This window comes from Penicillium oxalicum, chromosome VII (genome assembly GCF_001723175.1).
Source record: "Penicillium oxalicum strain HP7-1 chromosome VII, whole genome shotgun sequence".
In the NCBI taxonomy this organism is placed as follows: domain Eukaryota; kingdom Fungi; phylum Ascomycota; class Eurotiomycetes; order Eurotiales; family Aspergillaceae; genus Penicillium; species Penicillium oxalicum.
The window spans coordinates 1193965-1210117 of NC_064656.1; the positions used below are offsets into that span (position 1 = coordinate 1193965).

The 16153-nt window shown below is 51.8% G+C and overlaps 4 protein-coding genes across 4 annotated transcripts; 2 read left to right on the plus strand and 2 right to left on the minus strand.

Moving 5' to 3' along the window:
* Nucleotides 1-149: 149 nt before the first annotated feature.
* On the minus strand, nucleotides 150-1730 carry POX_g08960 (uncharacterized protein; the record flags this gene model as incomplete). The annotated part of the gene is made up of 1 exon (XM_050117727.1): nucleotides 150-1730. One exon carries the CDS (start codon nucleotides 1728-1730, stop codon nucleotides 150-152), a length of 1581 nt encoding a protein of 526 aa, XP_049965871.1.
* A 489-nt stretch (nucleotides 1731-2219) lies between these two features.
* Nucleotides 2220-6783, minus strand: POX_g08961 (uncharacterized protein; the record flags this gene model as incomplete). Its single annotated transcript, XM_050117728.1, has 7 exons — nucleotides 2220-3428; nucleotides 3493-3954; nucleotides 4023-4038; nucleotides 4108-4462; nucleotides 5618-6194; nucleotides 6257-6438; nucleotides 6528-6783. The coding sequence occupies 7 exons, from the start codon at nucleotides 6781-6783 to the stop codon at nucleotides 2220-2222; spliced, it is 3057 nt and encodes a 1018-aa protein (XP_049965872.1).
* Nucleotides 6784-8428: 1645 nt separating this feature from the next.
* Nucleotides 8429-13341, plus strand: POX_g08963 (uncharacterized protein; the record flags this gene model as incomplete). The annotated part of the gene is made up of 4 exons (XM_050117729.1): nucleotides 8429-8475; nucleotides 8549-10820; nucleotides 11157-12539; nucleotides 12604-13341. 4 exons carry the CDS (start codon nucleotides 8429-8431, stop codon nucleotides 13339-13341), a joined length of 4440 nt encoding a protein of 1479 aa, XP_049965873.1.
* A 951-nt stretch (nucleotides 13342-14292) lies between these two features.
* On the plus strand, nucleotides 14293-15617 carry POX_g08964 (uncharacterized protein; the record flags this gene model as incomplete). Its single annotated transcript, XM_050117730.1, has 3 exons — nucleotides 14293-14913; nucleotides 15049-15493; nucleotides 15547-15617. 3 exons carry the CDS (start codon nucleotides 14293-14295, stop codon nucleotides 15615-15617), a joined length of 1137 nt encoding a protein of 378 aa, XP_049965874.1.
* Between the last annotated feature and the right edge of the window lie 536 nt (nucleotides 15618-16153).

Genomic DNA, 16153 nt, shown 5'->3' on the forward strand with positions numbered 1-16153 from the left:
CACAGAAAAATTCGACTGGCAGGACAAGACAAACGAATCAGAGCTAGAAATATTCTAAATTGGAAAACCGAACCTCATGACAACACATTAAACATTGACCAATTCAAAAGCCACACGCAGGTTGAACGTTCATGGTGTGATCGCACACGTTACACAGCCAAGCCTCGCTCAAGAAAGTATTGCTCCAGCTGCGAGCCTAGAGATTCACCTTCAAAGATTCCGGCAATGTATTGATCTGGCCGCAGTAGATAGGCCGCATCTTTTTTGAATCCAGCTGAGGAGTGTTTCGTATTCCATTCAAAGACAAACAAGGAAATATGTTTGTCCTCACACCATTTCCGTAGGTTGACGTCGGGTAGACCATAAACATGGACCTGCCAAGATAGACTCTTCAAGGAGGAAAAGTTGTCGCAAGTATTCGTCTTGACCCATGGCAAGCGGTCACCCGGCTGGATGATCGCGGATGCATCACCGCGTTGATTGAGAGTGCTGTTTCCTCGATAGGAGCAGACTAGCTGGGATCCACGTTTGAAGGCTTCGTTTCTGACCCTTTGGAGCCGCATGACAAACGGCGCCACATATGGAATGATCCAATTTCGCATCATGTGTGCGAGATAGCTGGAACTGGTGAGGGTTGTGAATCCTTGATCAGTTGCGCCAACGATATTCAATGCGAAGGGTCGTCGCTCAGACTCGAAGGTGTCCAAGAGCGCATTTCTTGCCTCTTCTGTCATGGAGGACTGCTTGATCACAGTGGCCAGCTTCCACGCAAGGTTGATCGCATCCATGATGCCCGTGTTCATACCTTGGCCCCCGACCGGACTGTGAATATGCGCAGCATCTCCAACAATAAAGGCTCTTTTGCTGCGAAACTTGTCGGAGACGCGATGATGACTGCGATAAGTGGAGAACCAATTCACTTTTTCCACATTGATTCTCGAGGCCTTTTTAATATCCGGAAGAACGTCCTCAAAGGTCACTGCTGTGTGCGAGTACGCGGAGGAGACATGCGAAGTGCCGTCGTCTTTCGCCATTATTGTCCCAATCAACCGTACGCGGCGTTCTTCAACGAAAGGTAATACCAAATTGAAAGTATCATCCACAAAGGTAATATGAGCCTCACCATTGGACATAGGACTTTCTTGCTCTCCGGCTACCATGTCTGCGATGTAGAAAAGTGGGATATAGGTTTCCCCTTCGTAATTCGCACCGATACCATGGCGGACCACTGAGTGAGCACCGTCGCATCCGACTAGATAGCCAGCTTCGCAAGTTTCCTCCTCGCCATCATCGTTTTGCAGTGTCGCGCTGACAGTGGTGCCGTCATCAGTAAAACCTTTGAGTTTCGTCCGCCTCTCGACGAAGACACCGTTTGAATTCAATCGCTTCTCGAGCAAACCCTCATGCACATTCTGTGGCAACGTAAACATGCAAGGATAGGGAGTCAATTCAGACCCAAATTCCTTGAGGGGGATATGGGCCCTGCGAACCCCATTGACCCATACATTGGTAGCGGGTATCTGGTAACCTCGCTGGACCATCTCATCCGCTAAATCAAGTTGACGATAAAGCTCCAAAATGCGTGCATGTACAACAAGCGCGCGAGAATCAGGCGCTGGACCCGTTGATTGATCGATAATTCGAACTTTCACACCTTGGTGGTGAAGCCAAAGGGCGAGGACTAGGCCTGTCGGGCCGGCTCCCGCGATCAAAACGTCGATTTCAGGCATGGTCTGGCACAGAAAGGACACTTAAAAAAAAAGAAAAACAAGTAGGTTGAGGGATCAATTGATCTCAGGTGGGAGGGTATCGAATTAATGATTGAAATTTTTGAAATGTGACCGAAAAAAAACCAAAGCTGTCAGCAGTGAAGTCGAGCGCATTTGCTCGATATAAAGATGGTCATGCTGTCCATAGTGTAAAGTTTATTTGGGATGAGTCCGGCCTTCACAACCACCGACACCGAGCCTCTTCGGCGGGAAAGAAGAAACAATTTTAGCGCGACTCTCGGTGGTCGGCACGAGACCTGAATTTCCGGTTTTGCGACAGTCTGGCGATTGTAGTTTATCTCGAATAGGTTCAATATGGCGCCTACAAGGATCGCCGCTTGTTTTTCTCTCATGTGCAACTCTAGGGCCTGGGCTCAAAGACATTGATTGGACCGAGTCCAGTAGAGCGACTTGGGGAGCGTAGCGACCGCTCAGCTACCCTGCCAAGAATTACACAGACCTTGTCATCATCGTCATATCTTCGCCAAGGGGATCCTGACACTCATCCAATAGCCGGTCCCATTCGTTCCAGTCTAAGGGACTGTCACCGAGAAGACATTCAGCATTCTCGGCTCCAAGACCCAAGAGACTTTCGGGCGGCTGCTGGACTTGCTGCTCGAGAGCCTCACTTGCGTCTAATCCCGAGTTCCCGTGTTGAGCATTCGATTCTATGGTGCTGTCCACGTTGTCCAACATGTTCCTGATCACTGTCGGACAGGCTCTTGGCGGACAGCCATTTCTCCGGCAGTCGTCGGTGTAACCCCTCCACGATTTGATGAACAATCTTTGAAGCGCCCGGTGAAGGGCCGTTTCTGAGTTTTTCCATCTGTACCGCACATAACGACCGTAGATGCTGCCGATAATTTCCCAGACTCTGTTCTTCTCGCACAAGTCATCCCTTTGGCGCATCTCAGACAGGACGATGACGATGGCATCCCATGGCATGTGGTTGGCCATGTGCCAAGTGAATTGCTGAACATCTGGGTTTGTCTGGCCGTAATCGGCGTACTCTATCATTCTCAAGCAGTTCTCATAGACTAGATTTTTCTCGGGCTGAGAAATACGAGTACTGCTGTCCCGATGGTGGCGAGGATGATGTGCCAGCAGTCTTGTGTAATGACAGACTGATCGGATCATGAGGGTGGTCACCGAGTGAAGAGGGATTGACGGGTCACAATACCTCAGGAATTTGCGTTCCATCACTGCTTCTAGCTCATCGATAGATCGATCCTTCTCGCTCAATGACATTTCTGTGGACGTCAAAAATGCCCAGGGCGAGCCGGAGCCAGAAGCGTCGCTCCTCCAGCGTCGAAGCCAGCCCCCGAACTCGCTGCGAGCCAAACAAAAGATCATTTCCGTGGGACCTTCTTTCTCGCACGCTGGCTCGGTCATTCGCGGGTCAAGATCGCTGTCATTGACATTCATCGGTAATTGGGTGTCAGCATTGACAAAGGGAGCGGCAGCAACTCCGCAGAATTCAGCCGAGGTTCCTTCCAATATCACTAGCTGGAGCCAAATACGGCGTCGCATCTCGGTCTCAAAGATTGATAGGCCATGGTTGGAGCCATCACGATGGATTCCCATTCGTTGTGCCATACGTAACGCAATCCCACTCAGCGTCCAGATTGTGTGGGGATCAGAGAAGGATCGCATTGATAGCTGGACGAGGTTCAATCAGCAAATGCGGGTCATGGGTGAAGTAGAGAATGCTAGGAGAACACACCAAAAATAGCATGTATGCTTGAAGGACGACTGTACTTGATGAACGGAGAAACGAAGCATTCCGAAAAGCCTGCTGTGCTCCTCGTCGACACCTAGAAAGAAGGCTTTTTTTGGTTTCGCCAAAAGCTTTATCAACTTCTTCGGGCCGCAGAGACGTCAAGGCAGCACAATACACTGAAAACATCAAGGCTTCAAATTCCTTGTTGACCTTTTCTAAGTCGCTCATAGCATCCAGAATCTGCTGCTGAATAGTGGGCACATGCACAACCTTTGTCAATGGGTTCACTCTTTCCAGGAATGTTTGCCATAGTTTGAAGATACGCAAAGGGTCAGGGTGCAATCCCACTAAGCTTGTTTCCTTTTGGGGACCGGCCAGCAAGAAGGAAGCATCATCACCTCCTTGGGAGACAATATCACTGTTATCATCCGCTCCATCGCTGAAGATCTCAGCGGCATCGGGAAGCTGAAAGGCCATGTCAGAAAATCCCTCGATGGACCAGAGGCGCGGGAATATCGAACCTCTCGGCTTACACTTGTCCATAGCGTGCTAGCAAGACGTAAGTAAGCCAGGAGGGTTAGGAGGTTTAGAGAATTACACAGGTATCGGGCTGCTCACGTGTCCACGTAAAAGGAGTTGCCTTCCTTCAATATCATCTTTCCAGAACCGCCTCTGAGCTCCCCGGCACTACTCGTAGAGTGCTTTGCCAGCGATGTGTGCTTCTCTCTATCTGCTGCAACGGGTGTGTGTCTGGGTGTTTCCCGGACCGATCGTTCCTCTTCATGATGCGCATCTGTATCTGCATCGCGGTCTCTCTTGCGGCGCCGTGGAGGCGGTGGCGCTTGATAGACGCAGCCGACTCTTGATTTGGCGCAGTTTGAACATGGCTCCTGACGATCACATTTGACCTTTCTCCGATGGCAAACCACGCAGGAGAATGATTTTGGCTGCGCCGGTCGCATATTGCGCTCCTCTGCGAGATGTTCGTGTCGTGGTATCCGTTCCAGGCATCTCACAAACTAGAGCTAGAGCGTTGATGCTTGTGTCCTTCACAATAAATCAACTCAGATTGTACTTTTGAAGAAAGCGGTAGAGCTTCTTGAAGCTACCTTTTAGTCTCTGTTGAGCGACCCGATGCGTCGGGTAACGACATGTGAGGACGAACATTAGATCTCTGTGCCTTAGGCAATAGCCCCCCCCCTTAACTATTGATTACTCCTCACAGTCGAGGCCATCTGCCGCGTTCTGACTGCATCGGTCTCTACGTGCTCCAGACTCTGTTGTATTTGGAAGAGCCGAGCGATTGAACATACTGTCATTTCATATCATTGGGAATGCATCACTGACATCACCAATAATAGTCCGATTCATCGCGAAGAACGTGACCGCCCGAACATGCGAGCCACCCGCCTGGTCTAGCTTGATTTACTTGCTTCCAGGGCTGCTCACGAGGTCTTTGTTTTTCACTTTACTACTGGAAAAACCCCCCTACTTCAACGACATGTACAGCTCAAGGACGTGAAGTGCATTATTTATGACGTTTTGAATGACCATAACATGAAATCTCCAAGGTGATCATTCACCACAAAGTTTTGTTGTCTCCAGGATGTGTTCTGATGACCTGGTTTGAAATGGCACGGTGTATCGTGGAAGTGATGCAATTTCTCCCTTCAGTATCGCCTGGTGCCTGAATTTATGCTGTTGGCAGAATATGCTTACTTTCAGTCCTTGGAAAGGAAATTGGAAAACACAAGATATTTGTAATGAGCTCCTTCTTGAGACCTGAGTAGTCGAGAAATGGATATTTACAGGCATGGGACGTGTTTCATCGGGACGTCATCCCCAACGGTAGAAAAAGCACAGAACAGTAGCGAGCGGAGCGGATGCATCAGACATTCCGGTCAAGTGACGGGCAAGGAAAATGTGGCTCGTGCAGCAGACATAAGACAAGCACTAGGAACTGCTAGCGATTGGGAGGGCGCAATTGGCGTGGAATTAGTGTACAGTATGGGAAAAGAAGGGTTGGAGAATCGAAAGCATCACGAGATTAACACCCAAAGTAGGAAGAAAATCTAGATATATCCTTATTAGCTTGCTTTTTGTGAAGTCGAAAAAGACAATCGCATACGCACCATCAGGATTCCAAACATCTTGGCAATGAGCCAACGGTTACCAGAGACCCGGGTCCAGTATTTCATGAGCTCTCTCTGGGCCCCCTCGACATTGTCCACCACGTCCTCGGTATTGGCGTCAATACGTTGGATCATTTCAGACTGCTCACTGACCATCTGAGCCAATTGGCCGAAGATGCCACCTAGTTCATTGATGGTCCGTTCAATGGCCTCAATGGCCTCCCCACGGGCTTGAACATAGGAATTGCTTGACTGCGCTTCCTCCATGACCAGCAGTTGTTGATCTGAATGCATTGACGACTGTCCCAAGGGCGATGGATTCGAGGGATCCAAGGTTAATAAGTCGGATGAGTTGCCTTGGTACCCTGGTTGAGGAGTACGACGGCCGGAGGTATTATATAATGGGGAATCAGAACGCTGCGAGTCAAGTGCACTATGCGACTTGGACGAGACTGAGGACACAAAGTTTTCCGTTCTTGTTCGCGAAGCCTGGATATTTTTTGTTCGAATCTCCAGCACGTCTTTAAAGGAGGAGCCCACATCTGCAAGCTTGGCCTGCAGCATGACGACGACCTGCGAGCGGGGGACGGTCAGCCACCAAATGCCAGATTCCATCTTCCATGATCCCTACGCACATTGTCATTGTGTTCTCCTTCTTGATCTGTTTTCGAGCGGTTGGACTTTGGATGTTGCGCTTGTGTCAGTGCAGCTAAAGAGGCAATCTGCTGGTTCAGCGCAGCCAAATCTTGCTTGATCACGTATGTCAATTCGGAAATTTCGACCGGCCGATCGTCGAATAGGGTCTTTCGCTTCGCCACTGCGGATCATCAGATACGTTTCTCTCTCCTGTGCAGATAGATAACCAGGTAGCGCGAAAGGGAAGACTGCTAACGGTGCTTCACTTACACTCTGCCAAGCGTTGTAACTTCGCAGTCGTCCCAGTGATGCCTTTCCCAATGTCACGGGCCCTTCGCGCAAACTCCGACCGACCGGCTTTACGCTCCTGTTCAGGCGAAGAGAAGCCATTTGCCTGTCGCTTTTGAGCGTCGGTCAACAGTGCCTGTCGCTGTGATCCGGCCTTTGAAGCACCCAGACGCTTCTGCGCGTGGCCGAGGATAGCGCTGAACTCGCTCGTACGATCTTGAATAGATTGACCCGTCATAGTTGCGCGACCAGAAGTGTTTCGCAGCCGAGCTGACAAGGAGAGGCGTTTGGTGTTGTAGAGGTCTCGTCAACGTGGGTCAGTCTCGACCCAGGCCGGGGGGGGGGGGGGGGGGGGGGGATTTTGGACAAGAATGGGGCGGATCCAAGGCCGACGTTCTAATCGATAAGGGGGAGGCGTAGACGTGTCCGGATGCAGGTGGAGTGGCGTCAGCGGGAGTGCCTCGAGAGTCGCAGGAACGATCTCAAAAAGGATCAAGCTCTAGCCAGAGATCAAGGAGTCGCCGTGACGCATCTACCAGCCAATTCAAACTCGATCAAGCCCTTGCTAGGTCACTTGGCTCGTTACAGCGATCCCAGACCTGAGGCAACCTTCACACCTGCTGTGTAGATATCACGTGTTGCGGAATAGTACCGGGGCTGCGGCTGGGGGGTTGGCTACATGGTATCACATGATCCCTGGGGGATAGATGAGTCCGGCCTCGCACCTCATCAGCCTAACCATGCTCATCCTCTCGCACTCCGTTCTTGCCTACCACATAGGCCGCTTTTCATTACTAGGAGCAGATATCAGAAGGGCTACCGGTTTCTCATCTGAGACGGAATTAAGATCTTTTCCATCGAATAGACAAAGCCCATCATAGTCGCGGCTTCGTGGCTCAGCGAAGGGATATTACCAAGTGATTTTCAGCATATTATGAATAAACTTGAATTCTGCAGAGGTGGTTCGTTAGCGATGCAGGGCAGGTGCCCACCAAGTCTGCCACCTTAGCCAATGTCTGCAAACACCTTCGTTTTTGAAGATGGCGACGCAGAGTTTGGCAGTTGAAGACATTGACTTATAGATGGTTTGTTGGAGGCGACCCACAATACAGCCCTAGAGGGCATAGATAAACACTCCTTGCGAGTGATTCGATGGAAGCAAGATAGATTCGACAAGAATAACATACTATTGTAGAGTTTGTAAACGAGATTCCTTTTCACTGTAATATTCGTCCTTCTCACATCACTGTAGGTGAAGACCTTACCAGATCAATAGAGTACCCTCCTGACCGAAGTAGCCTGCCCGCTGTAACTTAGTTGTTGAAGGACTCCGCGGTTACGTCAGCAGCACCGTCCACTGCTCTAGCGGCGCCGTTCATCCTAATTTTAGCTCCGAGCGGATTGCGGCCAAAGACTTTACAAAGTGCCAGGGGAAATGTCCATCTTGCGAGAGTCGCGGCGGTTTCAATAATCCCTGAATTCGATGATTTCTAGATTTCAAAAGCATCATACTCTTTTCGATTCCTGATCATCTCCAAAGGCAGGCGGACAAACGTCATTGTGAATGCCAGGACTCCTGCGCTCCAAACATCATTCTTGGCTGCCGCCCGATCGTAGCTTAACCACCTGATTTGATCGGCGCTCGCATTGTCACTTGCGACACTGCCCACGCAGGATCCCCTCATTGAGTTCAGTACTTCTCAGTTGGCTCTGAACTTCAGCGCAACTCAACAAGACTTGAAGCGCATCTTCCCCTGGAAAGTATTGGGAGCACCATCCACCAGGTCTATCATTTGACCAGCCAGGCAGCAACCTATGCCAAATACTTCAAAAAACCATCGCAAGGTCCCTGTCTACTGTACTTAGCCCTTCACCCCCTCCTGATGGCGGACCATAATCCTCCATGGCATGGCCGAGTGGCCCAAAATTCGTGAGTACAAAGTGCTTTCTCCGTCGGCGATTATTTGTCTCTAAAGCGTAGAGACTGACCTTCGGCCTTTCAGCTCCCCCGCTGCGAATAGTCCACTCTCGCCTGCCGGCACTGGCAGCGCAACTCCCTCCTTCGAGCGCAACGTCAATCGTCAGAAGACCCAGCGTTGGGTCCAAGCGAAGCAATATTCCTACGACGGTGGTGACTGGGGCGACGATGACGATGATGAGGACGAAGACGAGCCGTCGACGGCGCATGCGCCTCCCTATCTCACACACAGAACGGCCAGCACACCTGAACTGAGCTCGGGGCGTCTACCTGGGTCTGCCCCGGGTCGGGATGAATCTCGCGCAAGCCCTCCTAACGATGCAAGTAGACAGCTTCCGACCGTCGGCGAGCAGAAGCCTCTGCCTTTCATCCGCCCTGTCGACATCTACAAGCGCATGCGTGACGAGCGAACCCCCTCGACTGAAGACGTCGGCCGCAGTCGTTCTGAAGAGCCTCCAAGCTTTGCTCAACCGGGTATGAACATGGACGAGACGGGTGCAATCAGTGGCAGCGATAGACCCTCGGCCGATGAACACAACGTCCCGCAACAGACGCAAACAGCCCCCTCTATCGCACTCCCAGAAATGAAAAGACTGTCAGGCTTTGGTACCGACTTCCTCGGTGCAAATGAAATGACCGTCTCACCGACGACGGGCAACACTTCTGCGGATGTTTCACTACACCACAATCCTTCGCAAGCCTCGCAGGACTCTCAGGCGTCCCTGGGATTTACATCGATCGTGCATCAAGCTTTTGATGTGCCGGAAACCCCTGGTTCCACGACCGGCAGTCTGGTGCGATCTGACAGCGACGGGACTTCACTCATCAGCCCCATAATCAGTCACCACGCCAGCAAGAGTGAGAGAACGCCGACAATACACGAGGAGCCTTCGGAGTTCAACACTCCGACTCACGAGGTTTCAGGAGGCGCCGGTGAGGCGCCACTTTTCAAACCCGGTCATCGACGGGATCTCAGCCTTCCCGATCGGTCCGACAGCCCTTCTCGACAGCCTGTCATCACGGACAATCAATCACCACCTGCTGGTCAAGCTGAAGTATCGTCTGTCAATGACCAGGTCCATCCGGAGGGACCGGGTTTTGCTCCCGCCGCGGCCCCCGCCGCTGGAGATTTCGTTGCTCCCCTCAATCTTGGGAGCAATGGCACTCCTGCGAGCGAAGGCTACAGAGGCGAAATCCCGACCATCGCTTCGGTCAGCTCTGAAGCCTCGCCGCAAGACACTGACAATGATCGACTGCGAGAGGAGATCATGCGATCTCTGAGTCGGGAAGGCTCCCACGAACCGGATCCTCAGCCAACCCCAATGCTAGAGGGGAGCATTCCACCATCTTCGGGCGGCCAGTGGAACGGTCCAGGGGCCTCGAATCCCAACGAAGGTTCGAGGCAAACACAAACTGAATCACACCCAAACTGGGAGAGCGCAGAGGCCTTGGCTGCTCAAAACTCCTCATCGTCCATACTACCAAGCACCGTGACCAACTCAGCCCGGGCGGAGCCTCAGAGACCCAAGTTAGGACGCCGTTTTTCGTGGGAGTCCGGCTCGTCGGACGAGGAGGCTGCTGTCCCTGACACCGTAATCCCCTCCTCAGGCTCAAACGTGGCTGCACACCAACCGGAACCTCTTGTGAAACAGGCTCAGGAGCCACCTTTGTCTGCTCACGATGTCCCTGAGGAACATTCGCACGAACCTAGACCTCGACTTTCGATCGTGCCTCCAATTCCAGAAAATTTCGATCCCCCGCGGCAAGTCGAGGATTCTGTTGCAGATCAGTCCGCCGACGGGCAAATGCCCCGACCGGCTGAACCTTTCAAGGTTGACGAAAGCAAGTTGCAGGGCTTCCGGGATATACTCAATAAAACGTCCCCCCCAGAACGTGTCCGCGCTTTCAACCAAACACGCGATCAGTTCGCGACTATCGATACAGGTCTCACGGCATGGCTTGAGTTTACAGTGCAGGCTCACCCAGAACATGCAGATCTTGTTTATTCTAGTCAGACACTGTCGTCTGGGCTCCCGAGAAGCTCTCCTACCACTCGGAAATTCCCCAAGCTGGCATCCTTGAGCAACTTGACCTCCAAGGACGAGGGGCCCCCTCATGGTCCGGGCCACGTCCGGCGTCCGTCGGGTCACATTGGCACTATCGTCAGCCGACAAAATGTTGAGCAGCGCGGCAAAGACTTCCTGCACACTGCCGGTGCATTCAGTGGCAAGGCCGGTGAGGCTGCTAAAGGCTTTTTCGCGAAGGGTAGAAGCAAGTTTCGGCCGAGTGGAGACAAGGTAGATACATGATCTCGTTTTTCTGTCTTGCTATTCTGTGTCTCTATTCCTATGCCTTGCTCATGTAGGCTTGAGGGTCTTTCTTGGGGCCTCATATGAGGGAGGCGTATGCAAAGCTCTACCACCCTGATATATACCCTTGGTCTGTGCGAGCCTTTTATGCCTTTGCTTCGTGCCTTGGACACAAGCCTGTATTCTATGGCTTAGGGCCTTGAAATGTGGGACACGGCACGAACGATTCCCATATTCTATATCTGACTCGATTCGGCTGTTTCAACCTCATCCCAATTCTCTGTCTATGTGGAGGCTAGTTCTGATCTGGGTAATGATATGTAGGTTGATCAATCGACTCGTTCTTCACGCAAAAGCTTGCTGTTCCAGCTCTCATCTCCGTCGGAGTCGCCTCCAGATGGGAAGCAGGACTCTGCCCATGGTAGATCATCCCTGCGAAATTCTGTGGACTTTGGAAGCTTGCCTTTCTTCAAGTCCGGCCAGAACCGCAGTATTACTGCTGCCAAAGCGACTGCAATGAATCCTGCCCCGTCAATAAACGATTGGGACTCCCCCAGTAACGAACCTACAGCGGATCCGCCTGCTGGAACGAACGGCTCCACAGACACGGCGGGATATAACAAGATACCAGCACGTCCTCGGAGTGAAAGCTTCGGTCGTCGCAAAAGTGACGGAGCCGTGCCCATGCGATCAGAACCTGCTATTGACTTGGAGCAGCAGATGATTACGGCTCTCCAGTTATCGCCTATTGATAGTCCATCGCACCGATCGATAGCTGTCGACCCCCTTTTTGGACCAAATGCAGCACCAGACCATTCACCTGTTCATGCAAGTGGATGCCGGAAAGATGAAGTGCCAAGATCACCAAACCACTGTTCCATTTGTATTCCCTCCATTCATTCATCAGCTGAGCAGGGCATTGTGCAAAATGCTATTTCCAACGACATCGAAACTGGAAGCTCATCTGCGAACGTTTCGGATGCCAGGCAAAACCCACCACTGCCTCTCCGAAGTCAATCTGGTGAGGAAGAAGCATTCTCTCATAATCTCATCCCCCAACCATCAAACTTGCACCAGCGAATTTCGTCTGTATCCACTCTTGGATTGGATGAGCGCCTGGTTGATCACTCTCCGGAAGGTGAAATGGGATCGCCTCCCTCGCCATTACATCCATCAGAGATCAACGAGAAAGAACGAGAATCATATGTCACCACGCACGATCAATCTGGTTCAGAGGCTCCGGAACCCGGGGTTGCGCTCCCATTCGCTCATAGAACTCCGGGGATAATTGCTCAACCACCCAGCTCCGCAGAGATTCTTGTCTCGAAGCGCATGTCGCTCGGCGGCTTACCCCCATCTGCCCCAGACGTCCAAAGCCCTCTGCGGAACGAAGTGGTATATACGCCTGGGACACGCAGCAGTATGCTCAGCTTTGGTAGCTTTGGTCAACATAGCGATCGCGACAGAGCCACGCGCCCCAGTACTCCTGCCAATGACTTGTCACGACCTTCTGATTCTGCGGAGTCAAAGCTAGGCAAGCTGAAGGAGTTTGGGCGCCGCCGCCGGGCGTCGGTGGGTAATGCACTTGCTGGATTTCAAGAGAGTGTATCAAAGGAGATTCAAGTTCTTCAATCCCGAAACTCTCAGGGCGAGGTTGAGCACGCAGGGACTGGCGGGAAGAAGAAACGAGCCATGAACCGGATCAGCGTACGTGCCCTAGTTGGCTGTCCATTTTGATTCAGGGAGTTCTTTGGTGCTGACAATTCTCAAGGGCCTTTTCCAACGACATCAAGCTGCACAGACAACGCGAAGCAGCTCCCACGTACCTTCTGCGGATGCTCAGTCTTCAACTGAACGCTTTGGCGGCTCGAATGCCGAGGAACATCTACCAGCCCGCCCTGGTCGTCCTATCCCAGACTCTAGCAAAGGAGAGCTTCCCGAGATACCCCTGTCTAGCTCGGGGGCATCGCCAGATCATTCGCTACGTGCAGCTAGCCCAACTCCTAAGCAGACAAAACCCTTCAGAGATCCTTCTCCGAGTGGGCGATTCTACTCCTCAATCCAGTCACCAAGTATTCAGACACCGGCTCAGCATTTTCACGGCAGTAGCAACACCCACCCGGTCCGGCCACTTCGTTCTCTTCCTTCCGCGACACTCAACCAGGGCAAATACAGCCCATCAAAGCAGATCTCCTCCGATGGAAATTTGCCATCGGAGCAAGATTCTTTCAAGGATCACAATGCCGAGCAGACCAAGCCCCCTTTGCCACCCAAGTCCTTTGAAACCCCTCAGGATCCAGGGACGGAGTCATCGGTAGGTACTGATGGCAAGGAGTTGCCCCCTGTCCCTGCTTCTTCGAGTGGCTCTCACTGGGCGAGTGCTCGATTGGTCAATCAGACCCCAGAGCCTGTCGAGCTCCGTGTCACGCGAGATGATTCTAGCGAGGAAATTCACATGTCTTCCACATCATACCCCGGACAGGAATGGAAGCCGGATAGTTACTTTTAGCGTGCGGCATGATACCCATGATTCGATGTTTGATTTTTGAAAATTGCATTCCCCGATATTGGCTGGCGATATTGAGCCACATACATCGTACTCGAAGCGTTCATCTGTTCCTTGCTGTTAGAAGCATAGGATCTGGAATGGTATTTCTTTCGAATGACAGTCTTGCTCACAGAGGGCATTGTCAACAAGATTTGTTCCCTTATTTCTTTTGCTGCATAGATCCATCGATCGGCTGTGAACAGAACATCTTGATCTCGAGGTCGTCCAGCCAAAGATGTCAATTTATCGATGAGTTACCTACCTATGAGTTACCTACCTATGTAATTTTCCGGGGCAATTGAGAGGCGACACAGGCTCTTCTAGCCCTGCGGCGATGTGCAGAGAATGCTCTCCAGAGACGCGGACTACGCAAATGGCTCGAGACTCGGTTCTTTTCTTTTGTCTCTCTCAGAATAGACAGACGGCAATGGATTCTTCCATCTTTGTACCGGTCCCTCTATTACTCTACGTCGACACTCGGCTCTTCCGTTGATTTCGACACCTCCCGTCTTCGTCTGTTTCTGCCGTCTCACAGGTGGAAGTACAATTCTCCGTCAACCCGCCATCTTCCCCCACTTTACCCCAGTTCTTTTTCAACTCGGCATGCGGGGAAAGAAACAAGCTTGGTTACAACCCCAGCTTGGTGATAGACGCTTGTTCTATGTGGACTGCCTAAATGGACTCAGATCATCTCCGGTCCATCAATTCCATTTTCGGCGATCATGGCTTGTCAGGAACAAACGCAGTCATCCCCCGCCGACGGAGAATTTCCCGCCTGTAGGTATGCATCAGTGAGGGTTGCTCTCGGTAATTCGCTATTTCCAGGGAGTTCAGGGCCATCTGAAAGAGCTATAAAAGGGACGAACACACCATATCTGCTTGTTCCAGCCCGTACGAGAAACTCGCGCCATCATGATTCGTTTCTACCTCGCGGCGATCTTCGCCCTCCTGTGGCATACGGCCGTCGTGCAGAGTGCAGCTCTGAACCATGTCTCCCGTGAGCGATGCCAGTTGTCAGGGAAGCATTGTCCCAAGGGCACAATCGTGGTCTCGGCCTCGAATAAACATGCCGATTTCACCACCGTCCAAGCTGCCATTGAATCTCTGCCGCAGGATGATACTGCCCAGACGATCCTCATTCTCGCCGGTACTTACAAGGAGCAAGTGAACGTCACCCGTGCGGGCCCGGTCACGCTGCTCGGCCAGACCTCGTCTCCGACAGATGCGACCAAGAATCAGGTCGTCATCACCTGGGCGGCGGCTAACCACGATAATACCGGCAAGTCCGTCGACAATGTCTTCTCCAGTGTACTGGTTGTTGCTCCCACTCTCGATGCTAGCGTGACTGGGTCCGGGCCTACTGGTAACCCAGTGCCGGAGGACACTCCCTTTGGAAACAAGAACTTTCGTGCATACAACATCGACTTCACCAATACCTGGGCGGAGTATTCTGATGGACCAGCCCATGCACTGAGCTTCAGCCGTGCCAATGGTGGCTTCTACTACTGCGGATTCTACTCATACCAGGACACGGTCAGTGAAATCCTCATATTTACCACACACTGCAGATCTAGCCGAGTCTCGATGGGGGATAGAAGATGACCATCCTCGTCCTTCACCATCGTCAGCCCGCAGTCAAGAGCCACACTCACTTACCCACCCTCCCAGGTCTACGTTGGTAAACTCGGCAACGCCTACTTTTACAAGTCCATCCTCGCCGGTCAAACCGATTTTCTTTATGGCTTCGGCACCGCCTGGATCCAATCCTCCGACGTCCTGCTTCGCGGCTGTGGCGGCGGCATCACCGCCTGGAAAGGCACCAACACCACTTTCCCCAACAAATACGGCGTTTATATCGTCGACAGCACCGTTCGCGCCGCCAACGCCTCCATCGCGCCCAGCATCGTGGGTGCCTGCGCTCTTGGCCGCCCATGGAACTCCCTACAGCGATCCATCTTTGCCAATTCCTACGAGGATGGCAGCATTCAGCCGAATGGGTATATTGACTGGATCATCTCGGGCGTGGGACGGTACGAAAAGGGCGTGACTTTTATGGCGGAATACCACAACCACGGGCCGGGATTCAATCAGACTGGTCGGATGGATTCCGGGTGTCGATTGTGCTCGATAAGAAGGGATATGAACCGTACGATGAGCCTCGGAAAGTCTTTCAAAATCCAGAGGGCAAGTTCGGGGATGTATCCTGGATCGATTGGGAGACTGCGCGAAGCAATTAAAGACGAATCAAAAAAAAGGGAGGGCGGAAGAGAGAGAAAGCTAGCAGAACATGAACCATTATTGAAAAAAAGAGGGGGAAAAAATGCGACTCTTCTCAAACACGTCATGAATGAAAAGACGGTCAGGAAGGAATGGAACTGGTGACTTACCTCGCCATTGAATGGATTTGTAAACCGCCCCCCAGTCTAAACAAAGATATCTCTTCCAGAACTGGCTACTATCTCCTAGAACTGATCCAGGCAAACATCCCCAAAGAGCAAATTCTCTCGGATGTACTTCACCTTTCAACTCCACCTAGTCAACAAAATCAGGCCGCCATCCTTATGCATATAAGTCAATAGAGCAGTTTGGTAAGAAGCTCATTTCATATCTACCTAAAAGTGTAACTTTCCTCCATCAATACCTCCCTAGGCCATTGGGGTCACGCGGAGCAGGCAGTTTGATTCCATTTCATTGCAGAAAGCTCGGGGAAGCTAGTTCTATTGATCGGATTAACATCGCCGAGGACTGAAGGTTGCAGCCAGGATCAGAAATG